General features: G+C 36.1%; 3 protein-coding genes across 8 annotated transcripts; 2 read left to right on the top strand and 1 right to left on the bottom strand.

Moving 5' to 3' along the window:
• Positions 1–359: 359 nt before the first annotated feature.
• Positions 360–3,729, top strand: LOC109080699 (N-terminal Xaa-Pro-Lys N-methyltransferase 1-like). Its single transcript, XM_019095732.2, has 4 exons — positions 360–516; positions 1,519–1,693; positions 2,219–2,471; positions 2,647–3,729. Exons 1-4 carry the CDS (start codon positions 470–472, stop codon positions 2,901–2,903), a joined length of 732 nt encoding a protein of 243 aa, XP_018951277.1. The 5' UTR covers positions 360–469; the 3' UTR covers positions 2,904–3,729.
• A 152-nt stretch (positions 3,730–3,881) lies between these two features.
• Positions 3,882–10,042, bottom strand: ndor1 (NADPH dependent diflavin oxidoreductase 1). 5 transcript variants are annotated; one of them, XM_042724165.1, is made up of 15 exons: positions 9,958–10,042; positions 9,499–9,654; positions 8,897–8,974; positions 8,699–8,796; positions 8,411–8,509; positions 7,685–7,786; positions 7,399–7,587; positions 7,183–7,310; positions 6,817–7,031; positions 6,584–6,691; positions 5,639–5,753; positions 5,389–5,535; positions 4,984–5,102; positions 4,754–4,848; positions 3,882–4,583 (listed from the first exon to the last, which is right to left on the bottom strand). In XM_042724165.1, exons 1-15 carry the CDS (start codon positions 9,976–9,978, stop codon positions 4,439–4,441), a joined length of 1,815 nt encoding a protein of 604 aa, XP_042580099.1. In that variant the 5' UTR covers positions 9,979–10,042; the 3' UTR covers positions 3,882–4,438. The 5 variants fall into 5 exon arrangements, with proteins under 5 accessions (XP_042580099.1, XP_042580097.1, XP_042580100.1 ...); XM_042724163.1 differs by having other exon boundaries at positions 6,817–7,034; positions 9,958–10,038; XM_042724166.1 differs by having other exon boundaries at positions 6,817–7,034; positions 9,878–10,037.
• A 1,118-nt stretch (positions 10,043–11,160) lies between these two features.
• gpr107 (G protein-coupled receptor 107) lies at positions 11,161–25,100 on the top strand. Of its 2 annotated transcripts, none has more exons than XM_019095723.2 (18): positions 11,161–11,319; positions 11,535–11,663; positions 11,924–11,974; positions 12,654–12,742; positions 12,829–12,971; positions 13,564–13,589; positions 13,689–13,745; positions 13,899–14,021; positions 14,121–14,254; positions 14,407–14,482; positions 14,746–14,819; positions 15,886–16,003; positions 16,118–16,248; positions 16,415–16,458; positions 19,241–19,290; positions 19,848–19,931; positions 20,759–20,880; positions 24,167–25,100. In XM_019095723.2, exons 1-18 carry the CDS (start codon positions 11,221–11,223, stop codon positions 24,255–24,257), a joined length of 1,641 nt encoding a protein of 546 aa, XP_018951268.1. In that variant the 5' UTR covers positions 11,161–11,220; the 3' UTR covers positions 24,258–25,100. The 2 variants fall into 2 exon arrangements, with proteins under 2 accessions (XP_018951268.1, XP_018951267.1); XM_019095722.2 differs by having other exon boundaries at positions 13,561–13,589.
• Positions 25,101–26,356: the final 1,256 nt, after the last annotated feature.

Below are 26,356 nucleotides of genomic sequence, written 5' to 3'. Positions count from 1 at the left end.
TAAAAATATAAATCAAATATAATTCATATATATAAATATTACCTTGTTATTGCATATATACTGTATAAGTATATACATACATACATACATACATACATACATATATATATATATATATATATATATATATATATATATATATATATACATATATATATATATATATATAGGCTTTCTTTTACAATTTTGGGTAAAACACCACTGGGTAAAAAGGCCATTACTGTTTCGGACAATTTACGAGCATTTGGAGGAAAAAACAAAACAAAAACCGTTTACTTTACAGTTTCTTAGCCACGTGTAAGTTTAAGTGTGGCCACAAGATGGAGACAAATAAAAAACAAAACACTGAAGGGAACTACTGTAGTCAAATAAGGAAATGACGTGAGGTGTGCAGTATTTCTGCTTTGGGAAGCCAGGGAGCTGGAAAAGCTTTCATGGGGCAGTTCTGCTACAGTTCTTCAGTTGTGACATGACCGATAGTAAGAAACGACAGTCAGCGAGGGCACGAAAGCAAAGGTACGTCAGTCTTCACTGTCTGAATTACTTTTAGGACATAAAGAGGTCAGAGAGAGGCAGTGGAAGCGTGTGATATTCATCTGCTCGCGTGTCAACACGTGTAACTTTTTGTCACCACCAAATATAGCCGAGAGACAAGACAGCATTAACCTCAGCACAGTAGCAGGAACTCGTGTAAGAACTTTTTGGTCCAAGTAAATCCAGTAAGTAATGAGAATGAAGGTTAACAGTTGTACCACAGTCAGTTTTTCCAAAAACTGTTTATTACTTTGTATATATACCTATTTTTTAATCTATCCAGCAGACTAAAATGATAGTGAGTGTGGATATTAATATACACTGTATGTCCTATATTTATCCATGGTTACATTTTGTTAGTAGACTACATGTTGTAGTAACTTAGCAGTCTTTTGTCTGTCAGTCTGCTGTGAAGTGATGCTTCCTGACAGCTGAGCTCAGACAGCAGAGCTGCATTTGAATCCAGGTGTCTGAATATGACATGCTTCAGCTCTTTAGGTTCTTATTTCAGGCTAAATATTTGGCTCTTGATCATTTCATTGAAATCATATTTTCATTATCATTATCCCTATAACTTAAAAATGGTCGTGATGACATAATAAATCATTTATTCAGTGAATGCATTACTAGTACTAAAAAACAAGTACTAAAAAATTGTTGTGATGTGTGTCCTGCTATATGAGGATGGTTGTGCCTAAGGTTTTCCCACATACAACAAACTATGGAGTTTTTCCTCCCGGCCACATTCACCTTTCTCATTGGGGGCATGAATTAATTAATTATTTATAATTATAAGAATTTTTTTTTTTACGAAGTTGTTTTAAATATGAAGCAATGTATATAGAAACATGCAATAGAATTGAGAGTCTACCTGTAATGTATGGTCTTACAGTACATAAATGCAAATATGATAAAACTTTATTATAAATGACTTTCTCATTCAGATCTGTGGTAAAACTAACTAATTTTGATCTCTGTGGTTAGGAGTTGCACAAAGATGGAAGACTGTTTGATAGAAGACCAGACAACCTTTTACTCAAAGGCCGAACACTATTGGAAGGAAGTCCCGCCCACTGTGGATGGAATGCTGGGGGGTTATGGCAGCATTTCTAACATCGACATTAATGGCTCCAAAAAGTTTCTTCAAAAATTCCTTGGGGTGAGTAGTTCTAAATTAATACTTTAATTCTGCAACCACAAATTAAATTGACCAAAAGTGAAAATAAAGACATTTATAATGTTATAAAAGGTTTGTGTTCCAAATAAATGCTGTTCTTTTGAACTGGCTTTTCAACAAAGAATTTATGAAAAAGTATCACAAAAATGTTATACAGCACAGCTGTAAAATATATTAAAACAGAAAACTGTTTTTTAATTGTAATAACATTTTACAGTATTATAGTTTTTCCTGTATTTTTTTATGTATATAAATAAATGCAGCCTTGGTGAACATTGGAGACTTCTTCTTATGAAGTTCTTTGCCAAATGTTTGAACGTTAGTGTAAATATCTTTCACAAGTCTACTATTCTGAATTCTGGTTCACTGTAAAGTCTTATAAACTGATTATTTTAAATAAATATTATGAAACAGACTAACCTTTCCCCTAGATACTCAACTTTCTCCTAACCACAAATGAAGTTCATGAGAAACACACAATCACTTGGTTTTCTGTTTTACTCTAAGGAAGGCCAGGGTAAGACTGGGACAGGCTGTGCTCTGGACTGTGGCGCAGGAATCGGCCGTATCACCAAGCGCCTGCTGCTGCCCCTCTTCCGTACAGTGGACCTAGTGGACGTGACACAGGAGTTTCTGGATAAAGCTCGTTCCTACCTGGGTGATGAGGCCAAGCGAGTGGAGAACTACTTCTGCTGTGGCCTACAAGACTTTCAGCCCCAGCCAGAACGTTATGATGTCATATGGATCCAGTGGGTGATTGGTAAGGCATACAATTCATATCTCACTACATTATCTATCTAGATATTTCTATCAGTTATCTATCTAATTGATATTTCTATTTTCTTTCACTGCATTATCTATGAACAGAAATGGTGAAAATGATTAAATGTATCTTGTTATATTTTGCAAACACAAATCACTCCATGTGTCTCTAGGTCACTTGACTGATGACCACCTGGTGGAATTCCTGAGGCGTTGCCGGAGTGGTCTCCGTCCAAATGGCCTGATTGTGGTGAAGGATAATGTTGCGTTTGAAGGTGTAATACCTGATGATGTAGACAGCAGCGTGTGTCGGGACCTGAATGTACTACATCGCCTAGTAGCCCGGGCCGGACTCAACATCATCTGTGAGGAGCAGCAGCAGAACTTCCCTGAGGAAATCTATCAGGTCCACACTCTAGCACTCAGATAGCTGTGAGCACTGAACGAGGGGATTTTATGTGTTTGTTTGGAAGCCAATAATGTGAGAACAAGTTCAGATCAATGTTAGCTCCACAAGAAGCTACGTGTTACTGCCAGTGTGATCACTGTTTTTTAAAAAAAGGCACAAGACTTGAAGGTGACATTGGGATTTTAAGCAGGGGGAGTTTTACTTGATCTCTAGAGTTTGTAATATAAACAGCGAGGGTTCATTGGTATTATGAATCTGAATGCAAAAGTGGCGAATGGTAGCTTTCCAGATATCCAAACAGTTTTACACTCCAGTTGATCCTCAGTTTGAAGTGTGGAAGGTAGAAACAATCAAGAAAAAATGTAAACCACACACACTGCTTTGTTTTTAGCAATGGGTGTGCTGAAGACTTAAAGGGACAGTTGACCCAAAAATTAAAACTGTCATGTTTTCACCCTCATGTTGTTCTAAATCTGTATTACTTATTTTCTTCTAGTGGACATAAAAGATGATTTTTTCTCTTTTTTTTGGTCAGTGGTCACCAAATCTGATCTCTTATCAACATTCTTCAAAATGTTGTTTATTGTGTTCCACAAAGTCATACAGGTTTGGAATGACATGATTGGGAGTATTTGATGACAGAATTGTCATTTTGGGGTGAACTTTCCTATTTAAGACTGTTTAATCAGAGTTCAACATGTGTCTGTGGCACTGAATGTGTGTGTAAAACATTTTAGTAACTTATATGGCAGTTTGAATCTGTACTAGTTAATGTTACATGTGTTGACACAAAACTCTTATCTGAACCATATGCTGTATTTTGCCTTGAATAAACTAATATTTTGGAGCAGTGTTTGTATGACAGTGTTATTGTGTATAACAATGGTTCTCAACATTTTTGGCTTGAAGGCCCCTTGTTGTCCAATATTCATGTCCCCTTGTATACGCTATATTTGTAAGATAATCACGGTCTGTCTGCTGTAATTATGACAAAGCTGCTTGTTTTCAAACCTTTTATTGATATATTTTATGACTTTAGTACAATTGTTCCAGAAAAACAATAGTTATTGAGGAAAAATAAAAATGAAGATAAATATGACTATATTAATAATGTTAATAAAGTCATCCCATGGCCACCTTGACAGTCTGTGGAGGTCCTCTTGATTGAGAACCACTAATGCAGAATATACAAGTGTGAGATGAATATGGACATATAGTTTGGTCACTTTATATTATGGAGAAAAAAAAAAGAACAACTTTGGTTTCAAGTCTTTATCACTTTATCCTTCAGTTTTATATAACACAACTGAAAACTGAAAGCAGTAACTACCTAGTTTACAGCTAATATCAAATCAAATTCCTGGTCTAGTTGTGTGTGTTCATATTAACTTCAATTACACTTACAGGTCCCAGCTGTATTGTAAAAGGCAGTGGGGAACAACTTGAAAAAAGAAAGTGGTCGGACCCCAACTCTTAACACCATTTAATCTCAGTCCAGACTCACTTTCACACATGAGGCTGTTAGTTATTAAGGCTATGTGTTTAATAGAGAGAGATCAGGACCAGGTTTCACTTTGAAAGCGTTTTGCTTTCTCCATGGCATCCAGCATCTCCTGAGCCTGGTTTTCTGACATGCCACCCTCTTTCTGGAATACCTCTTTCAGTGCATCACACACGCTTGCAGGCATCTGCTTGGCACTCCTGGGTGAAGAGGGAAAGGCAGCTCATTTCTGTAATGCTCCTCATATATGCAGTACTGTCATATTGCTCTATAACCAACCATACACGTAAGGGTTTGACATACGCTAACAATTGAAATGTTTTATTAAAGTGTTGTTGAATGCCTAACTTGATGTTAAAAAAAGACTTACCCTGCTATGTAAAAGAATGCATTCTTCTTTGCTATCAAATCCCATAAAAGTTTGCTTTGTTCCTTCACACGATGCTGAACATAGATTTTTTCCTCCTGTAAATGAATCATATTAAAACTTATAAAAGGAAACATTTTCAGGGAAGTGTTCTTGGGACCTCCCCAGCACTGCAGATTTTGGATCTTTGGCTTATTGGACAAACCTACGCAGTATTCTTAAAGCTGTCTGACCTGATCTCTGGAGAAGGCTGTGACCAGGATCATCTGGCCCGCCTGCACCTTCTCCTCCCATTCTGATCGACAGTAGAAGTCTTTTGATTCAGACCGACAGCCAAAGAATAGCACATTAGCTGAAACAGGAGACGAGACTTCAGTTAGAATGTTCAGTTAGAACTGTTCTGTGCACTAGCGACAGCATTATGTGTCATGACACACATTCAGTCACTACTTCTGTATTATCATACTGTATTATAAAGGTATAATGTAAAATAAATAGGCCCCATGTCTTGAATATTACCATTCTGCACAAATAAAGCAGAATATGTCAGTCCTAAAGAGGAAAAAGCTCAAAATACAAGTTTGATCACTATCAATCTTGTTCATTTCTAAAAGAACCGCAAAATCCAAGAAACTCACCCATCTTCCCCTGAGCAGCCCTCTCCTGTATGGCAGATCTGAAGGGAGCCACACCAGTCCCTGGTCCCACCATTATAACAGGGGTGTCTGGGTCCTGAGGGAAACTCAAACTTCCCTTCTTCACCCACAGTGGTACGTAAACATCTCCTAAACAGCATTTAGGACACCAATAAAATGGAATGTGGAGATTTTATCTGTGCAAGTACATTACTTACTGTTTTTTACTTTCTTTCAGTTTGATCAGACCAACCTGTAGAAGGGTCCAGAGATGCCAGCCAGGAAGAGCAGAGGCCTTTGCGTGGCTTAAAAAGCATGCTTTTATATTTCACCACGGCAACCAAAATCTGGATGCGGTTAGGGTGTTGCTGCAGGGGAAAAGTTCAAATCAGAAATAAATATTTATAGAAATATTATAAATGTTTACACCACTGTACAAACATTTAGGGTTAATAATGTTTTTGAAAAAAGTCTCTTACATTTTCTCTTTTTATATAAAGTTTAATTATATATTTATTTTTTAAATATAGTTTTTATATATCTTACAATGTAATTATTCCTGTGAACACAGCTGAATTTTCAGCAGCCATTGCAGTCTTCAGAGTCAAATAATCCTTTCAGAAATCATTATAATATGCTTATTTGGTGCTTAGAAACATTTCTTATTATTTTCAATTTTCAATGCACAAATTGCTGCTTAATAGTTTTTTTGTGGAAACAACAATACTTCTTTTTTGTAATTCTTGGATGAATTGGAAGTTCAAAAAAATGTATTTGAATTTTGTAACATTAGAAGTGTCTTTATGGTCACTTTTGATCAATTTAATGCATTCTTACTAAATAAAAATATTAATTTCTTAAAAAAAAAAAATCTTACTAACCCCAAACATATGAACAGCAGACTGTATAAATGTTTAACAAATATATATGTAAATAAATATTAGTGCTGTCAAGCGATTAATCGCATACAAAATAAAAGTTTGTTTGCATAATATATGCGTGTTCTGTATATATTTATGGATATATAAATCCACACACACACAGTATATATACTAAAGATATCTATATTTATATTCATATATCTTATATATAAACAACATATTTTTCTAAAATATATGCATGTGTGTATTTATATATACATAAATACACACAGCACACATACATATATTATGTAAACAAAATCACAAAAAATATTTACCAAGAGGGAAGTGGCAATAGAGAAGGAACGAGGCTGAATTTCTGGAAAAAGATCCAACAAGTAGTCAATGCTCAACTCGACTGTGGTATGAGGGAAGTCTGCCAGTACCTGAGTTCACATAACACATATAACAACCCTAAACATTTTGTAGGAACACAGCTCTTTCATACTCCAGATGACAACAGAAGTCAGTGTATGAGTCTACAGGCATCCAAAAAAAAGTGATCTCTGACCTCCAGGGCTGTTCGACGGGGTCGGTTGCAGTAGGAGTGAAGAGCGTCCTGACCCTGAGCGGAACTGAACTCCAAAAGTTTATCACGCTCCAGCTCATTACTGGCAAAAGTGGCCAACACCTCAAAAAAGGAACGGCGTGGAACAGCAGAAATGTCCAGGAACTGTTCCACCAGAAAGTGAACGGAGCAGGGCTGAGGAAGACGTGCAGGGACTGCTGCTACAGGAAGGAGAGGAACACAGAGTTTAAAAGGTAAGACTTTCTTTCTTGCATGGAACACAAAAGGAGATGTTCTGAGGAATTCTGACATGTGGGTTTGGAACAACATGACAGAATGTTCATTTCTTTTTAGGGTGTCAAGACTCACCTGTGCTGCTGTCAGTGGGAGTTAGTGTGAAGTATCTCTCCGGGTCAAGTTTCAGTAGTTGACAGAACTGCTCCACGTCCTCTGCAGCATTACAGGGTCTCATCATTACAACATCTCCTGCACTGTACCTGTAAGAGATAGACAAAACCTTTCATACCATTTTGTGATGACATTTAATCTGTATGATTTGATCTGAAATATCTCATATATGCTCACTGTATGTTGGAGCCAGTGATATCCAACTCGATATGCCTGACATCCTGGAAGTGTGAAGGATGAGTCACTCTCTGATTGAACACAACTCGAGCTGGAAAAGGCTGCAGTGGGGTGGGAGGGGTCTGGAGATGCTCAGTCTGCTTGTCTGGGACTTCATCTAGGAAGTGGAAAACATATCGAGGTGGAAGTCTGAAAAAGATAGATTATGCATAAATATATGAATTGTTATCTATTTGAATTCATTTATTTAATAAAACATTATTTGTAGATTAGTTGACAGACTTACTTTTCTTCCTCACGGAGTGGAGCGAGCCCAGCTGGAGGAGGGTAGAGATACAGGGTTTTCTGCCAGAACGAAATCAACCAGGGGTCAATCACACCATCTGGCCTGAGGAGTAATAAAAAGATATATAGATATATCAGCTTTACACATAACATATATAGTCATTACATATATACACATACACATACATATGTATATGTATATATATGTATATATATATATATATATATATATATATATATATATATATACACACATATATATACATATATATACACATATATATACATATATATGTGTGTGTGTGTGTGATAAATAAAAACAGTGTCTTTCATAATTAAGAACAGTGTTTATTCAAAATAGAAATTCTGTTACAATGTACACTACTTTTCAAAAGTTTGGGGTCAGTTAATCCCCCCCACCCCATACTTTTATTCAGCAAGGATGTTTTAAATGGAGAAAAAGTGATATTAAAGACTTACATTGTTAGAAAAGATTTCTATTTTTAATAAATACTGTAACATTTTATTCACCAAAGAATATATATAAAATACATTTTTCCCCAAATTAACACTTGTTTATTAGTGTTAACTGTGGGAACCTATTGAATGTGGTTGCTAACCTCTTAAAATGCCTAACTATGACAAGCCTTACTTCCACATAATTTGAATTATAAGAGAAGAATAAACATGGACATTTAGTCAGTATGTAAAGGGAATCTCTGCTCACCCCAGATCATGTTGATCATCAGCCAGTCCAACAGGCAACAGCATATTAGCACCAAGCAGAAGCAAACGCTTATGGAGCTTCTTAGCAACAAAGTTAAACCTGGAAAGAGGCCCAAAATGGTCTCAGCGTTGTTTTTCATGTAACATACAAACACCAGTGACATCAGTTCCAAAAGATTTACCCTTATAAATTAATTAATGTAAAAAAAAAATATGCAGATAAAAAAAAAAAATACATCCATGGAAAAAGAAAGGCTTTGTAAGCTGAACATCTGCTCAGTCATCATACTTTGGATACGAGGAGTCTCCAAGGCCCAGCACAGCACAGTCAAGACGACAAAGAGAATCAGCAGGCAAAGACTTCCTGAACAGGAATCTCCAGAATTTCTATACGAAGCAAATATATAATATTTAAATATATGGAATGCATGAAAGGTTTATGTAATATGAAAGTTTGATGGCTAAATTCTGTTGTTTATAGTCTTACCTTCATATTGTCTGGAGGATCCCCCTGTCCTGTGGTGGCACAGACAAACACTACCAGAGACTCTGAGATCAGGTTCGCCTAACGAGGAGGCATATTAAACACAAAAATGAAAATTATGTCATTAATTACTCACCCTCACGCCGTTCCAAACCTGTAAGACCTTTTTTTTATTTTTGGAACACAAATTAAGATATTTTTGATGAAATACGAGAGCTCTCTGTCCCACAAAAAGTATTCTTGTAACTTTGTAAAATTACAGTTGAGCCACTGGTGTCACATTGACTGCTGTACCGATGTCCGTACTGCATTTCTGGACCTGGGAACATTTCAGTTGCTTTGCGGTCTATGGAAGGTCAGAGAGCTTTCGGATTTCATCAAAAATATCTTCATTTGTATTCCGATGATGAAGGATGGTCTTACTGGTCTGGAACTACATGAGGGTGAGTAATTAATGGCAGAATTTAAATTTTTGGGTAAACTATCCCTTTAACAGAGCAAAAGAGCTGATGAGTTTTAGCATTACTGTTAACCAATAAACCCCACACCCCAACACAGTGCAGATCTGTGTATGATTGCAGACTGAATAGGCATCGTGCACTGACCACATTATAACTGTCCAGAGCTTCCACTCGGACTCTCATGTGCCTCCTCTGCGCCTGGCGGCCGATCCGCTCTGCTGTGTCCTGCGCTGAGCCCGTCTGACTCCCGAACAGAACCAGCAGAGCGTGGCTGCTCATTTTGTCACTGGAATCAGACAACTGATCAGAGAAGCAAATAAATGCAGCAATGTTTTAGTGTGGTTTGTGAGCAATCAACGTCAGATAAAAACAATACACTATAAAATACAATACTGAACAGAACTTTTTATAAGACTATCAATAGATAGTTGTAGAACCGACGGATGTAAAGGCATGTCAGTGACAGCTTTGAGTCGCCCACCGTCTACGTGACAATTCTCATGCAATACCCTGCATGGCTTACCTAAAGATATAAGCACTTTAAGTGATAGCCTGACTATCGTTAGCACATGTACAGACAGTAAATATGAATGTAGAACGGACTTCAGCAGGACATGTTGTCATGGAGCGCTGTACGGCAGAGTTCAGGGTCTTTCTTCTTGTAGATTTTAATGGCCGTTGGTATACAACTTCAAGGTGCATTACCGCCGCCTGCTGTTTAGGAGTGTGGGCCAAGTTCGCAAAACCCTTTTAATACCCCTAACACCTGTATTCTTTTATCTAGATCAGTCATTTTCAAATAAAGCATTAAAAAAATTAATACATTCCTCATATGAGTTCCTCTGCAATATGTTTATCAAGTCAAACTTCATCTTAATTGTTTTAAAATTACAAACCAACATTCTTCTTTCACTATCATACAATGGACATTTCATTATAACGTGTTCCACTGTTTCCTCTTCATCACAATAGTCACATTTTCTTGTCTGATGTTGCCTTATTTTATTCAAGGTACTATTAAATACACAATTACAAAAACAAAACATATAGATAACTGATTCTTCCTTTCTGTTTCTCCTTGTCATTCTAACTCTACCTTCTTTGGATGTTATAAAACCATCTCCCTGTTCTTTCTTTCTCCCATTGTTTCTGTTATTTTCACAAGTTGCTTGATTAAAAACTTCATCTCAACCTTACTATAATTTACTTTCAGGTCTATTTCTGATTTTCCTGTGGCTTCCTAAGCACACTCATCTGCCAATTCATTTCCTCTTATTCCTAGTTCAGGTTCCTTCCTTGTTGTTATTATTTCTAAAAAAAAAAAACATTCACATTTCCAGAGAGATGGCCTTTAAAACTGTATTAAATTCTTTTCTAGATACAGGAAAGTGATATCTTAAAATAAAATCAGAATAATTAAACAAATTGCCATCATCGTCAAACAACTGGTTCACTAACAACACTTCAGTACAGAACCAATTTTCCAGAAACAAGGATTTCCTCTTATGTAAAATATTATTATATTGCTATAGTTTTATTTTTCCAAACAAATTTAAGCAACATTACATAAATCTGCATAGGTTACTATGTATCCTAATATATCAAACACCCATAATCGCCGCACATTTTTCACAAATGGGGGTGTTTAAAAAAAAAAAGGTTATTTGTAGTTAAAACTAACTTAAGAAAACTGATACCAGCTGGATTCATAGACAGTAAAAGAAGGTTGGATTTTGGAACGACATTTTTGTTGTTGTTATTTCACAACTCTCTCATTCGTCCATTAGAGGGCGTCGTTCATTAAATATGTGAACCGGAAATAATAGTACGATTGACCTGTTCTTATTTTTTAAAGCGGGTTTTAAAATGGCGACCGGGAAGAGGTTTATGTTTACTGTTATTAATGCGATTATAACGGCTCTTATCATAGAAAGTCAATGTCGACTCCATCATCTCGTACTTAAGGTATGTGTGTGCTGTGCGTGAAAGGTTTCTATGAAATATTCGTATAGTCACTGTATTGTCGTTACTGTTGTTTAAAGCTACGGATTCTGCCTTATGATTCATCAGTCATAACCGTTTTGTTGTTATAATTCAAGTGCCATTAAACAGATGATAATTCAGACGCTTCTCAGCATCTAAATGCCCGTGCGCCACTAAACAGACTTGTTCTGTCTCAGGATGACATCCGGCAGCGGGTCCATCTGAACACATTCGGCTTTTATAAAGATGGCTATATGAGTATGAGCATGAACAGCCTCAGCCTCAGCTTCACTGATGGGAAGCCGGACAACATCGACAGCTCCACGGTCAGACTCTCTCTCTCCTGTCTGTCAAAGGATCGGCTTTGAGATGCAATAATATGGTGGAATAAATCAATACGAAAATGTCTTGCATGTTATTAATGGATGATTTTATCTCCTTTAGACGAGACCTTTTCTCATTATAATCAAATTAAAGTAAATGTGTATCACCTGCAGTATGTTGATCAGGAATAACTGACTGGGTTTCTTTATGAAATATATTTCTAATGTATTTTCTCATATTTGTTTTTATTAATTTATTGCAGATTGGTTTTAGCCTAGATCGTGCAAGCAATAATGGCTTCTCCACATATCTGGTCAGTATCTGCCTTTAATGTCGATCTGAATCTAATTCTGTGCTTTTGCTGTACAGTTTTGGTATCAGTGTTGTGTACTAAATTTGTCTGTAGATTATTATTGGTAGTTTAAAATTAGTATTGGCAGATTAACCACTGTAATCTCTGTCAGTTAAGGATTTAATAGCAGTACAGTATGATTTATACAATGTAAAATGTGACCCTGGAGCACAAAATCATAATTCGCATTATAGCAATAGCTAACAATACATTGTATGGGTCAAAATTATACATTTTCTTTTATGCCAAAATTTAAGATATTAAGATCATGTTCCTTGAAGATATTTAGTAAATTTCCTACCATAAATATATCAAAACTTAATTTCTCATTAGTAATATGCATCGCTAAGGACTTAATTTGGACAACTTTAAAGGCGATTTTTCTCAGTATTTTTTTATTTTATTTTATTTTTTGTTGCACCCACAGATTCCAGATTTTCAAATAGTTGTATCTCGGCCAAATATTGTCATATCCTAGCAAACCATACATCAATGGAAAGCTTCAAAATTGACCCTTATGACTGGTTTTGTGGTTACGGGTCACACATTAGATTAAAGCTAACATTACATTGCCATTCACTGTATGATCTTTCAGTCAAACTGAGTCAGATAACCAATGACCTCTCTTATGAATACGCAGGATGAGGGTCTTGACTTCTGTCCTCTGAAAAAGGATCCAAGTAGTAATTTTGCAGGGGTGCTTCTCTTGTTGGACTTCAAAAATAACTTGTGAGTTTTACAATCTTTTAATTAAATTTAATTTGGAAGTATTATCCAGTTTATGATTGGTCTGTCATGACTTGCAATATCCTCAGAGTGAGGAAGAAGTCCTCAGCAGAGGCTGGTGTGTTTCCCAAAATCATACATGTGGTCCCCAAAAACATTGTGGTGGAGCAACAAGCTGAAAAGGGCCAAGATCTCCAAGACAAGGGGCCAGATGAAGGATCTCAGTCTAAAAGTAAATCTTTCTTATCTTGGACTGTATGTCACATCATGGCATACACCACGTGTACATTTTCAAATTTGGGGTCAGTAAGATTTTTTTTAATAAATAAAATTAATACTTGTATTCAGCAAGGATGCATACATTTATACTTACAGTAAAGATATTTATAATGTTACAAAAGATTTCGGTTTCAAATAAATGGTGTTCTTTTAAACTTTCTATTCATCACAGAATCCTGGAAAAAAAGTCACAATTTCCAAAAAAGAATTAAGCAGCATAACTGTTTTAAAAAAATGTTTCTTGAACACCACTTTAGAATATTAGAATGATTTCTGAAGGATCATGTGACACTGAAGACTGGAGTAAATGACAGTTTTAAAATATATTCAGAATCAGATAGATAACAGTTGTTTTCTAATTTTACCACATTTTTGATCAAATAAATGCAGCCTTGGTGAGCATAACAGACTTTTCTAACAATAGTTTATAAATATTTTCATCCCATTTGTGTTGTAAATGAAAGCCTTTTAACTCATACATTTTCAATTTTGTTTTTTTAATGTCTACAGTTCAATTATGTTTCTCTCCTGTTAATTTGTAGCAGGTTCTAAATCCAAGCGAGATGTTGAGGTGAGATCTGGTTTAAATTAGACTGCATTTAGTCTGAAAATATGCTCTAAATATGTCTCATTTCTGCATTAACTGACTTTAATGTTATTATCCCTCCAGAACCAGACAGAAGATACCTATCCTCTTCAGAACAAAGGCAAAATCTACTCGTTTCAGGTGGGACATGCAGTGGTTTTGCTAAAAGCTCATGGGGCTCTGAAGTACATCAAGCTAGTTCTGAACTGAAATAATACCTGGCCGTTTCTAGGTGTACTTCTTTTAACTTCTGCCCAATTGTGCACTCCACTAACTGACCTGTCCTTGTTTTAGTTTTACTTCAATGTCACAACGGATGAGCAGCAAGGCCTTTATAACTTCTATTTCTACAACTGCTACTCTTTGCCAAAAAAACAGGACAGCTCTTTGTCAGACATGCTGCCTTTCAGCATTGATGTGAGTGTTTCTCTGAGTTCTAAAATGTGGTATCCTTAAATGTAATAAGTACAAGTCATACAGTGCAAGTTTTTACTCAAGCAGTAAATATGATTTCAGATCAACATCGAGGAAAAGAATCCAGACAGCTTTCTCTCTGCAGGAGAGATTCCTTTACCTAAGCTTTACATCTGCATGTCCATGTTCTTCTTTCTCATCGGCACGCTGTGGGTTCATGTTTTGCGTACACATAGGTAAGTGCTACAATAACAGACCTTGTGTACATTTTCTATTTGATGGTTTCATACATGTTACAAGAAATGACCAGTAGAGAGCAGCAAAGTCTCATATTGTCTAATTAGAAAAGCAGATTTTGTGATTACTATGTGTACATTTCTTTTTTTAGTTCTGATGTTTACAAGATTCATTGGCTGATGGCTGCTCTTCCATTCACAAAGTCCCTTTCCCTTATTTTCCATTCAGTGAGTGTTTACCTCTTTGTTTATATGTGAATGTTAAATGCTTTTTTTTTTTCTTTTTTTACGTAAAGAACATTATTTTTATCCAAATCATACATTATAAATTAGCAAACCTTGTTAGTTTCACAAAAACCTTTTAAATGAGGGGAAATGCAGATTTGAAATACAGTTCGATTTTACTCTTTGAACCACACAGAACTAGATACCCAAGGTAAAAAGCAGCATTACATTGCCTTTGTTTTAACAATTATATTCCTATTTTACAGATTGACTACTACTACATTTCCAATCAGGGCTTTCCCATTGAAGGCTGGGCTGTGGTCTATTACATTACTCACTTGTAAGTTGTGTGTGTGAGAGAGAGAGAGAGAGAGGGAGAGAGAAATGTAACTGTATAAGACAGGAATAGGGTGAAGTATTGTCATATAAGGTTAAAAAAGGACTGACGTATGTACAACACAATCTTTAAAATCTGAGCAGATTTTAAAACACTAGGCATCATATACTTGCTGACTTTAAAAATGGTTACAGGGTAAAAATACTGGACCTTATACACCAACCGACTAAAGTTCAAACGCTACTACACTCTTGTCAGCTTGTTTGATATCCTTCGAATGAATTGTCTGAAGCTGAAAAAATCAGAGTCTGTGCATTACACAGTTTTATGTGAAATCGATCAATTCTGACTTCCCAAAATCTACACGTTGGCTTTGAATTTCACCAACTAGTGGTGATTCTAGTGGAGACTGCAAATCGACTACAAAGTCATGTAGTGCAGTGATTCTCAATTCCAGTCCTGGCGACCCCCCCACTCTGCATACTTTGCATGTCTCTCTTATTTAACACAACTAATTCAGATAACCAGCTCGTTCGAAGAGAGCTCCATGAATGAACTGTGTTCTGATTGACAGGGTCCCTACACAGTGTTCATTGCTCCCTGCTCCCTACTCCCTGAGTACGGGAAGTCCGTTGAAGTTTACTTCTCTTCAGAACATTCATTCACGGATTTGCACTATACCACGGCCTGCAGCGTCTTCAAACACAGACGAAACTTATTAGAGAAGTGTGACATAATTATACCTCTTTAAATATATAAAATTTAAATTCACGTCCCGCACACTTTAAACGCCCTTTGAATGGAACATATACACTCCCTTCGCACTAAATATCCTGTGATGGCTTGTGAATAGAACAAACATGTTAAATGATAAGAGATGCATACAAAATGTGCAGAGACCCATTGAGAACCACTGATGTATTCCAGACCTTTTTTTTTTAAAACGGTATCTTAGGTTGGTTTTTTGGTTAGGTGGGAAGTGAACTGTACTGTTGTCATGATTTCTATAACAGTAATTCAGCAATATGAGTGGTTTGTTTAATTTTGCTGAATGTTTTCATTTATGCAGACTGAAGGGGGCACTGTTGTTCATCACTATAGCATTAATAGGAACTGGCTGGGCCTTTGTCAAGCATATCCTCTCAGATAAAGACAAAAAGATCTTCATGATCGTCATTCCCCTGCAGGTATTGGTCTTTTTTTTATTTTTTAAAGAGAGTAGGCTGTTAATAAAAATTTTAGGCTAAACTACTCTTCTATGATAAATACAGTTATGAATGTAACGTGGTCTTGTGATACAGGTTCTGGCCAATGTGGCATACATCATTATTGAGTCCACAGAGGAGGGCTCCAGTGAGTATGGTCTGTGGATGGAGATCTTGTTTCTGGTAGATCTGCTGTGCTGTGGGGCTATTCTCTTTCCAGTTGTCTGGTGAGTGCTCTGCATCTACGTGCCCCAGATTTAATTTTCTATACCATAAATGATATAATTTCTTGACTAATCGACTGATGTCTGTATTATATGAATAAATGGTAGGCTGTTCTGGCTTTTTATTTTTAGTAGTTAAAGTCTAAAAACAATTGTTTTTGTTTGATAGGTCAATAAGACATTTACAAGAGGCATCAGCAACGGATGGGAAAGGTATGTCGAACATTATCAGAGCACTTTCTGGCCAACAGTTCATTCTGATATAAAACTTGATCATCACATGTACCAATTTGAATTACCAGCTGTAAAAGGCGTCAGTCATGTGTCACAATGTTTAAGCCATTTGAAATGAAATATTGCGGAAAGTACGTATTTTTAATCTTTCCAAATGCTTTTCTCAGTCGTGTGAGCTGTCCTCTTTCACATTTGGCTGTTCTCTACGTGCTATTCAAGAGACTTGGTCTTTATGGCTTGAAATTGAATTGTGCTGTCTTCCAGAATACAACAGTTCTAGATATGCTGCTCAAGACATACGTTAACCAAATAGTAAATCCTGCAATGTAAATGCAAAACAGCTCTCACTTACAGCCTTAGTCTTTGGTATTTTTTAAGCTGTTGTTGTTGTTTTAAAGAAATTAATAATTTTATTCAGTAAGGAGGATGCATTCATTTCATCATAAGTGACAGTAAAGACATTTATAATGTTATAAAAGATTTCTGTTTTGAAAAAATGCTGTTCTTTTGAGACTTCTATTCATCTAAAAATCCTGAAAAACGTGTTATAGTTTACACAAAAGCATCAAGCAGCATAACTGTTTCTACTGTGAAAACAATAAAAAAAAAAGTTTTAATGAGCACCAAATTAGAATATTAGAATGATTTCTGAAGAATCATGTGACGTTGAAGACTGGAGTAATGTCTGCTGAAAATTCAGCTTTACCATCACAGGAATTAATTAAAATAAAAGTATTTTTAATTATAACCATTTTTTACATTATTACTGTCTTTACTGTATTTTTGATCAAATAAATGCAGCCTTGAAAGACACTACTTTCAAAAAACAAAACAAAAAAAAGTATGGTCCAAAACTTGAGTATGGAAAATTCTTCAAGCCAGTACATTTCAATGATTTGCCCATTATGAGCACCAATTCTTTGTATTGATTTTGTGTTATGATGCCATAAGTCAGATGAACTGATCCTAAGCTGACAACACTGATGGATCTAGTCGTCATGAAACACTGCCCACAGCGAGTGGTCACGCAGGGGTTTGGTCAGGGTTTAGTTTTACATTTCTTTGAGCAAACAGTGCATGTCATTGCAAAGTCTTTGCATCTGCAAACATTTGTTACTAAAATGAAACAGCACACAGTATTTCTCTATTGTGGTTTGATAGGTTTAGAGTGGAAAAATGGATCCTGCTAGAAAAGCTCTCTTTGGCATGTGCTCTGCAGCCGAGCACTGTTGCCCGTTGTGACAGCAGATGCCAGACAGCTTGCAAATGTCATAGCTCAGAGGAACCAGCCTGGGTTATGACTTTATCCTACCCACAAATCCAGGGAATGGGTAGACAGATTCGACCCTGCAGCAAGGGATCTCTGCAAATTCCATCATCTGGGAAAAAAATGCAGAAAAGTTTCATTTTTGTGCTGGTTTTTACTTAAATGTAAATGCCTGCATAACCTCATTCCAGTTTATAAGATGAGCTGAAATTGTTTTTATTTCAGTGTGCTTTATTGGCTGGCTATTTTAAAATAATGTCGCAAAGCATCAGGAAAAGGTCTTGGTAATAGTTATGGAATTATTGTTTAGCCATTATTCTGTATCTTCTTCATACATTTCTGTTTTTATGCTACCATTCAAAGTTTGGGGTCATTAAGTTATTTTTAATTTTAATAATTTCATAATATTACTGTTTTTACTATATACACAACTGTCCTTGTATACCTTAAATACTATAAACAATATACATTTAATCTGATATACTTTTAATCTATTTGTGTCTATTTAAGCCAGTTACATAAATGGTACTTAAAAATGCATGCCTTTTACTAGTGAAGCTTTGGAATTATCAGGAGTACAGGTGTGTCTGGTAACTGTATTTTTGTTGTAGGATTTGCTTAGATGGCTTTTTTTCCTTTGCATTGACTTTCATTCAAATGCACAGAAGTGTTTAGATCAATGCTTTAAATCTTACATCTAAAACCCTTAACCTCCTGCTAAGAAAAAAAAACATGATGAGAGAAGTACAGGTTTTGATGACAACTTCCTGCTGTGCCTTGTGCTTCTTAAATAGTGACATTCGCTGAATGAGGATTTTTCAGGTTGGTAGCCTGGAATGAATGTGTGCTGTCTTTATTTCATATCTTTGATGTGATCCCTGAAGATGTCTATTTTTCAAGCTAACATGCTTACAGTAACTTTTTCCCCCTGATATTAGTTTGTATGAACAAGAGCATGAGGTTGTGCGTGCGTGTGTGTGTGTGTGTGTGTGTGTGTGTGTGTGTGTGTGAGAGTGAGGGAGAGTGAGACATCAGCACTCAAAATGAAGCAGGTTATTCCCTTAGCCCCACTGTTTGTGTCCCAATTTTTGCCACTAGAGAGAAAAAAAGAACTCTTATAAGTTACAAAAGTGGAAATATTCAGGCACAATATATGATACATATACTGCAGCACCACTATATGTTGCCTTGGTGTATAACAACTTCATATAATCCTATACTGAAGAGAAAATATTCTCTCCAGGCAATCACCACCCTTTTTCCCTCTCAAGTAATCATTGTTTCATTGCTGCCTATCAAATTTTTTCCTGCTTTCATCTTCTGCCTTTGCCTCGCAGGGCACAAAGATATACTCTTTGATTGCCTTCTGATTTTAACAATTTTCACAGCAGGAGCGAGAAGCATAGTAATTGAAGCATGAAAGGTAAAAGGACAGCTCATCCCCTCTCTCGCTCTGTTTTAATCGTAATGTTTGGCTTCTCTTTCCCTTTTTAGCTGCCATCAATCTGGCTCAACTGAAACTTTTTAGGCACTACTATGTGATGGTATGTATACATTCCACTGTCTCACTGTCATTCTCACTTATATTCAGACACAGTAATTTTAAACAGACACATGCCTGGTGCTCAGTTCTGTGCCTGTCATAGCATGAGAATTATTAGACTTATTAGTTTTGCTTGATTTTAACAGTCACTGACTGAATAAATGCATTTATTCTTGAAGGTCTGTGCATGAATGCATTGACTTCACTTTTTTTATTGCAATATTATAGCTTATTTCACAGTGATAACTTAATGCTTTATCTGTCACTTCTTGATTTGCCATTGAGTGTGGTCCAAAAGTCTTAAAGTACTAACCACTGGCATTTTTCCGGTTTAATAGCAGTCTTTTGCTACTTATTTTGTTATTGACCTAACTAGTTCAAAACCTTAGATAAATTTCTTCTTTATTGTGTTGCAACTGTTTGTTTGTTTGATCGTTTGTCTTTGTTAAATGTGATCAATCATTTGAGACATTGAAACACAATTATCTTATCCTTTAGATAAGTGTATCACTCCTCTGTCTGTCTCTTTTCTTATTACTGGCTCTTTCTGTGTCACAGATTGTATGCTATATTTATTTCACCCGCATCATTGCCAGTCTCATCAAGGTCATTGTTCCTTTCCAATGGAAGTGGCTCTACCAGGTAAGTGATGGATACTCAAGCTTACAAAACAGATTTAACAGCTGGCAGACATCTGTATACTAAAAGTGTAGTAGAAATGTACTAAAAATGCAGTTCATATTAAGCATAAACTCCTCTATTGGTCACGTGACAGAAAAGTTCATGGCAACATATATGTAACATTTTTGCATTGTTAAAGGTATAGTTCAACTCAAAAATGAAAATTCAGTAATCATTTACTCACCGTCATGTCATTCCAAACCTGTATGAGTTTTTCTTATGTTGAACATAAGTATTTTGTAATATAAAATATTTTGAAGGATGCTGGTAATTTATATTATACTATATATTTACATTTAGTCATTTAGCAGACGCTTTTATCCAAAGCGACTTACAAATGAGGACAATGGAAGCAATCAAAATCAACAAAAGAGCAATGATATGCAAGTGCTAAAACAAGTCTGTTAGCTTAATGCAGATGTATTTATATGTAGATATATTTATATGCACTTTTTAATGTTTTGAGCCTACTTCATTAGCTTTGTGAAGTTTTACCTCCAATTCTCAAAATCAGTAAGATCCCACTATGGTGTTACAAATTCTTATTCAAAACTATTTAAATCTCAGAATAAATTAATTGTGTAAAAATCAGGTGCATCCCAGTTTCTGTACTTCTGCCCAGTTCTATTCCATTCTTCAAATGCACTTAATTAACCAAAAAATATATAATATGGATTGTTGAACACTTAATACATTTAAAAGTCACAGCTTTCCTTACATAGCGGACTTCAGTGTTGGAAAAAATGTATATTGATTGTTTTATTTGTTGTTTTGTTCTTTATTTGTAGCTGCTGGATGAGCTGGCCACGCTGACCTTCTTCTTCTTAACTGGACACAAGTTCCAGCCAGCCTCCTACAACCCCTACCTACTGCTGTCTGTGGAGGATGAAGACATGGAGATGGACAATGTGTAAGAAATCATACATAGAAAGGCACAGCAACTGGTTCATATCTACCTTATTTGTAATGTTAGAGGGGCACTGCCATTTTACTTGAATGTGCAAGCTTTTTAGCTGCATAAAAATGCATTATTCATTCATTCATTCCGCTTTCAGCTTACTTCTACATTGAAAAATATGATGGATGTAACGAAAGACAGGACATTTCAAGAACATTTCTGCTTTCCAGCATTCACACAAGTCTGAATGGAAGTGAATGGACTGTACCTTGACATGTTTTCATAGTACTGTATATCATTCTTTTATCGCAAAGATCAAGGACAATTTGATTCCTCATAATGATGACAGATGACTATAACAATGCACAAGAGATTGTGAGACGGTCTCATTTTAAAATGAGACAGTCTCACAAAAAAAATCTTATTTGTCTCATTTTTTGCATTTTACAATAATAAGGGCATCTTTCTTTTATGTGTTTTTGCACACAGCTTTTCTACATACCGTGAACCTCTTGTGTTCCATTACCAGCTGTAACCTGGTCATACGGACAAGCTTACAATGGTCCAGCCACCTGTCATGGCTCTAGAAGGAGCCCAGAGGGGTTCCTCATAATTGGAGGACCTAGTAGCCTTCCTCATTACATGCCCTAGCTTAGAGCACCTGTCATGCCCCATTTATTTACACACGCACACCCAAACATTTGCAGCTTATTTCGAAGCGTTTTGAGTGGCCTCATTAGGTCAGATGATTCAGTGTGTTTTAATGTCTTCATCTCTTCAGGCTTTGTCATTTTCCACATCCTTGTGATTTTTCTTTCTAAGGTCTCGGTGGATTGCGTTCCTCTCCACTCCCTGATGTCCAAGCCTTGTTCTGTTCCTTGACAACTCCCCATCCTCCCCTCCTTCCCCCAATTCCATCTCCCATTCACCCCACATTCAGCATCCCCTCAGGCGGCGTGTGCTCTATCCACCCCCCACCCTGGCACTTCCCAGAAAAGCCCTGTGACTCCATATGTCCTTGTTCCTTGCTGGCACTTTCCCCCTTCTTCTTCTCCTCCTCCTCCTCCTCCCACAGTATCTCTTCCACCTGCCTTACTCAGGACATTTTGCTTTACTCTCGCTTGTCTTCCTCACAAGCTGAATGGGCAGAGTGCTTTTTTTGTGGCCTATTTTCCCCAAAACTTTTTTTTTGGGTGACTTGTGGTGTGGCCTGATTCAGCTGTCCTCATTGAGTCTTGTAAAGAACAGAGAAAAGATGGATGATGCTAACCATAAAAATAGAGAGCATTGCTCTCATGAGCATTCAAAGTTCAGGTCCAAACTGACCTGAGTGCTTTTATTTATTATTTGTTTATTGATTTAATCAATCTCGGGCACATTTTAATATAGTGCAACAGTTGGGTTATGGATATAACTTCCCATACATGTCCTTCTCCATTTTCCATTTTTTTTTCTTGTTTCAAAGAAGTCTTTAATGGTCACCATGGCTGAATTTATGTGATCGAAACACAGTAAAAGTAGCGATATTGTGAAATCTTACAATTTAAAATAACAAAAAATTACATCTTTTTATTGATGTTGAAAATGGTTTTGCTGCTAATTTTTTTTTTATGGAAAGTATTTTCTTCCAGGATTCTTTGAATAAAACATTCAAGTTTCTATTTGAAATATAAGTCATATGAAGAGTTATGTAGAATGTTTTTACTGTCACTTTTAATCAGTTTAATGCATACTTGCTGAATAAAAGTATTATTTATTCCAAAAAAAAAAATAGCATTAAACTATATTTGATTCTGATCTTTTTTTTTTTTTTTTTTTTTTTTTACAGTCACTGTTTATACATATTTAAAGAATATTTGAGATATTTGGATTGTTATTATCTATGGGTTTGTTGTTCATCACTTACTTGTAATGTGATTCATCTTGGAACTAGTAAGTTTTGGTCATGGAACTGAAAATTATAAGGTCATGGTTGCACTCTATTGTAAAATATTATATAAAATCAGCTTTAACTACAAATGTGGTATAAATTGGGCATTTTCTTCTCAAATCAGAAGTACTGTTGTTTGTTACACTTATGCCATAAAATGTAAGCATTCTCAAAGCATTGTTAGCAGTACCTGAGTTGAGCAGAGTCGAGGTTTTTTTTTCTTTTCTTTCCTTTCTTTCTCACAGCCTTTATTTTGTGCTTTGTATCAGCGGTCTGAGGCTGCTGCTAGTGGAGAACTGGACTGGTGCTGTGCTCTCTAGCTGTGTGGTGAATGTCTTTACAATTACCTTGAAGCTGATCCCTGCTGTGATTCTAGTTGTGTATTGTGTTCTCAATCTCTGAAAAAGATATTTTACTTCACTGTATCGCACAACTCACTGTAGTTTGCACCTAATTTTACTCAAGTACACTTTGCTCGTCCAGTGTTTTTCTCGTCTTTGACATTTGACTTGAATTAAAATGGACTTCGAGTGGGTAAATGTCATATTTTTCAACAACAGTTGGTCCTCATGCTGTAGATGTGTGGTGCATCTGAGCCGTGAACAGTTTGCTGGTACTAGTATGGCCATATGCAGTCCAATTATTAGGAACAGAAGGGCAGAGTATGAAAGCGTGCGAGTTTATGCGTGCGTGTCGCTCTCACTTGATCTCAGTTTCTGTTTAGAACATTCGGTCCATGTTTGCCGCTAATGCAGAATGCTTAGCTAGTGAACTCAGTCACATTTTTATGGAAATGCTTGTATATCAGTAAGGTGCTGTTGGTGTAAAATTAGAAAATGTGATCTTTGTTTAGGTGATTCAAACATTTGTGGCCCAGTGGGAAAAGATTCAAAAGTACAATATACACAAGGTTTTTTACTTTATGCCAAAATGTAAACGCTAAGTTTAATTACACGATTGTTTTGAAAATTGTTGCAGTGATTCAGATCTTCTTTGAAAACAAAGATTAAGAGATGATTTTGTTTTGTGTGTAAAGAAACCGCTTCTGTCTTTCATGAATTAAACATCAGTTGTATGCATGCTAGATCGCTGAAGGGCTTTCCTCAGAAAATTGGGACAGTCTGAAATTATTTGAGGACCTGTTTTTAATTAGCTATTTCAGAACCGCATTACTGACCAAGATTCAACTTCTTTCATGTCCGCACTGAAGAAGCACATAACCAAATCTGTTGTAGAAACCGTTTAAGCTCTCCAATATTTTGTGGTTGAGTATTTAAGTGTTTGGCTTCAAATGACAAATTATCCCTGCTTTTGCTACATATCTGAGTTTGTTTTTGTTGTTTATGTTGCTCTTCGTTTTCATTTCAGTGTAACTACCTCAACAGCCATGGGTGAGGGCGTTAAGAAAGTGAAGAAACTGTCAAACGGACCATCAGAGGAGAGGGAGAGCATGGCATAATGGAAGAAACGATTCTCTGTCGGTTCTGTGTGCCTCGGACTACTGACATGTGGGATATTCATGCGCAGAATTCCCAGTGGACCTTCTCTCATGATTCCATGTGAAGACACCGCATTCCATATACACATATATGTCCATCTCTGTAAATGTTGCACAGACAGTATGGAGAATTCACAATAAGGCACTCCATGATTCCTTTTGCCACTGTAGTTTTAATTGACATGCTTGGTACTGTGCTTTATTTTTATTTTACCTTGATGATTGTGTGTGTGTGTGCAAATCTTTTAATTTATTTATGACCTTCCTACACATTGCTTGATCTTGGACACTCTGTGGCACTTTAACAGATACATTCTAGTCAAATGAAAGCCTATGTGAGGTCACTGCAATGTGCAGAAAACGGCGTGCCAGTGAAGTCTCTTTCAGCTATTATTTCAATTAATTATTTTCTGCTCCGAGTTCTCAAAATGAATCCTTTTTATGTAAATATGCAGGCCCTTAAAACATACATAACCCAGATTCATGTTACAAAAAATAAGATGTAAATATTTTAAGCTTAGTCAGATTTGATGACAGTTGCTTTGTATTTTTTTTCAGTATTTCTGAGTTAATAAGTATGGATGATGATGGATTTTCATGAAATAGCTCCAGTGTGTCCAGAAACATATATTTCAAATGTATTAAATGTGTGGATTAAAATGATTTCAGGGATCTTGTAATTTATGGTTGCTGGTAATGCAATGGAGTCTTTTATTTAGATTTTTAATATTTGGCTTATTTTTAGTTATCTTTGAGCAAGCTTTATGAAATTGTGTTTCAGTATTAAATTGTGCAATGGTTTCAGTTGTATTTGTCTTTTCTATTTTGTTATAAGTGTAAATATCTATTCGTATAAGTGTTTTTAAGCATTCTGTATACATGAAGATTTAGTTTTTTCAACATAAGTAATACACAGGAGAGGACTGGTATTACATTAGGACAAAATTTCCCACAACTCTTTATATTTACAAAAAGTTTATCATAAATACTGTAATGCTAAAGCAGTATCTTATCATGCTTGGACACAGTAAACATTTGACAGCACTGAAGCAAACGGCTCGCTTATAATTAATTCACAAGTCTCGAGTGCTGCGCTCACTTCTGCTCAAGTGCCATTAAGAGCATCTGATGTTGACAAAATGTCAGGCAGGGACTAATGAAGAGCTTTGGCTGCTGAGGATAGGAGATTTGCGAATGCTAATTCTATTCCCCTTGTGCCTGCATAGAAAAATTTAATTTTATTTCCTATCCATTATCCCTTAATAATGATAATGGGGACAGATGCAAGCTTTAGTGGTTTAGTTTAGAAGAGATGTAGTGAAGCACAAGATGTTAACATGCATTAGAGGTTCTGTCTTGCAAATGTTATCCCTTGTTTGGAACCTAATAATCAATTCCCAGGAGAACTGTGATTATGTGCTACTTGATAACTTCATATTCATCTGTTTATTGTCTGGCTTACCTTGGATTGTCTGTTTATAACAAATCATTGAGGTGATAAATATGCCTACTCGATTTGAAGCTGTGGTTATCTCTTAAAAGGCTAACTGCACAGTATTTACGTACCACTAGGAGGTCAGGGGTTAGCCAGCTTTATGGTGGTGACAGTAGTAAACATGGTGTAAAAGAGAGTGGCTAAAAGCAGGATTAGATAGCACTTAACCCAGGCTGACTATTTTAGTCAATGGCCAGGGTGAATGGGGTTAAAGATTAGCTCTCTGCTGGCCAAAAGTGTCTGTGCAATAGCAATGCAGGAGAAATGGCTTGAAGGTTGTTTAAAATCTAGTGTCTAAGAAGATATTAATATATCATCATCATCACCTCAGATTAAGCGTTAAGAGTTTGTATTGGTTGAATATATCATGGCTAAATTGATCACTGGTGGAAGTATTCAAACACAGTGTTAAAGATTATCAATCTTTGTCCCATTCTTATTTAGGTAAAATGTATTTTCTGTTTGTTTACCACCAGTTGTAAATATAATATACTACAGTTCGAATTTGATTGGCTGAGCATTCTTTCTGCAGGTGACATTATTACGCCAGTAGGTGGCACCAAGG

Source organism: Cyprinus carpio, chromosome B5 (assembly GCF_018340385.1).
Source record: "Cyprinus carpio isolate SPL01 chromosome B5, ASM1834038v1, whole genome shotgun sequence".
NCBI lineage: Eukaryota > Metazoa > Chordata > Actinopteri > Cypriniformes > Cyprinidae > Cyprinus > Cyprinus carpio.
Note: the sequence above shows the minus strand (reverse complement) of the source record. Positions and strands in the feature narration are given on the sequence as shown.

Excerpts from the sequence above, each read along its gene's own strand:
- LOC109080699 (XM_019095732.2), top strand. The coding sequence starts at position 470 with ATGACCGATAGTAAGAAACGACAGTCAGCGAGGGCACGAAAGCAAAG. Across the intron at positions 517-1,518 it reads GCGAGGGCACGAAAGCAAAG|GAGTTGCACAAAGATGGAAG; the intron begins GTACGTCAGTCT and ends CTCTGTGGTTAG. Across the intron at positions 1,694-2,218 it reads TTCTTCAAAAATTCCTTGGG|GAAGGCCAGGGTAAGACTGG; the intron begins GTGAGTAGTTCT and ends TTTTACTCTAAG.
- ndor1 (XM_042724163.1), bottom strand. The coding sequence starts at position 9,978 with ATGACAACATGTCCTGCTGAA. Across the intron at positions 8,975-9,498 it reads CTCTGGACAGTTATAATGTG|GCGAACCTGATCTCAGAGTC; the intron begins GTCAGTGCACGA and ends CCTCCTCGTTAG. Across the intron at positions 5,103-5,388 it reads GGCTGCTCAGGGGAAGATGG|CTAATGTGCTATTCTTTGGC; the intron begins GTGAGTTTCTTG and ends CTCCTGTTTCAG.
- gpr107 (XM_019095722.2), top strand. The coding sequence starts at position 11,221 with ATGGCGACCGGGAAGAGGTTTATGTTTACTGTTATTAATGCGATTATA. Across the intron at positions 14,820-15,885 it reads GTCTATTACATTACTCACTT|ACTGAAGGGGGCACTGTTGT; the intron begins GTAAGTTGTGTG and ends TCATTTATGCAG. Across the intron at positions 19,932-20,758 it reads AATGGAAGTGGCTCTACCAG|CTGCTGGATGAGCTGGCCAC; the intron begins GTAAGTGATGGA and ends CTTTATTTGTAG.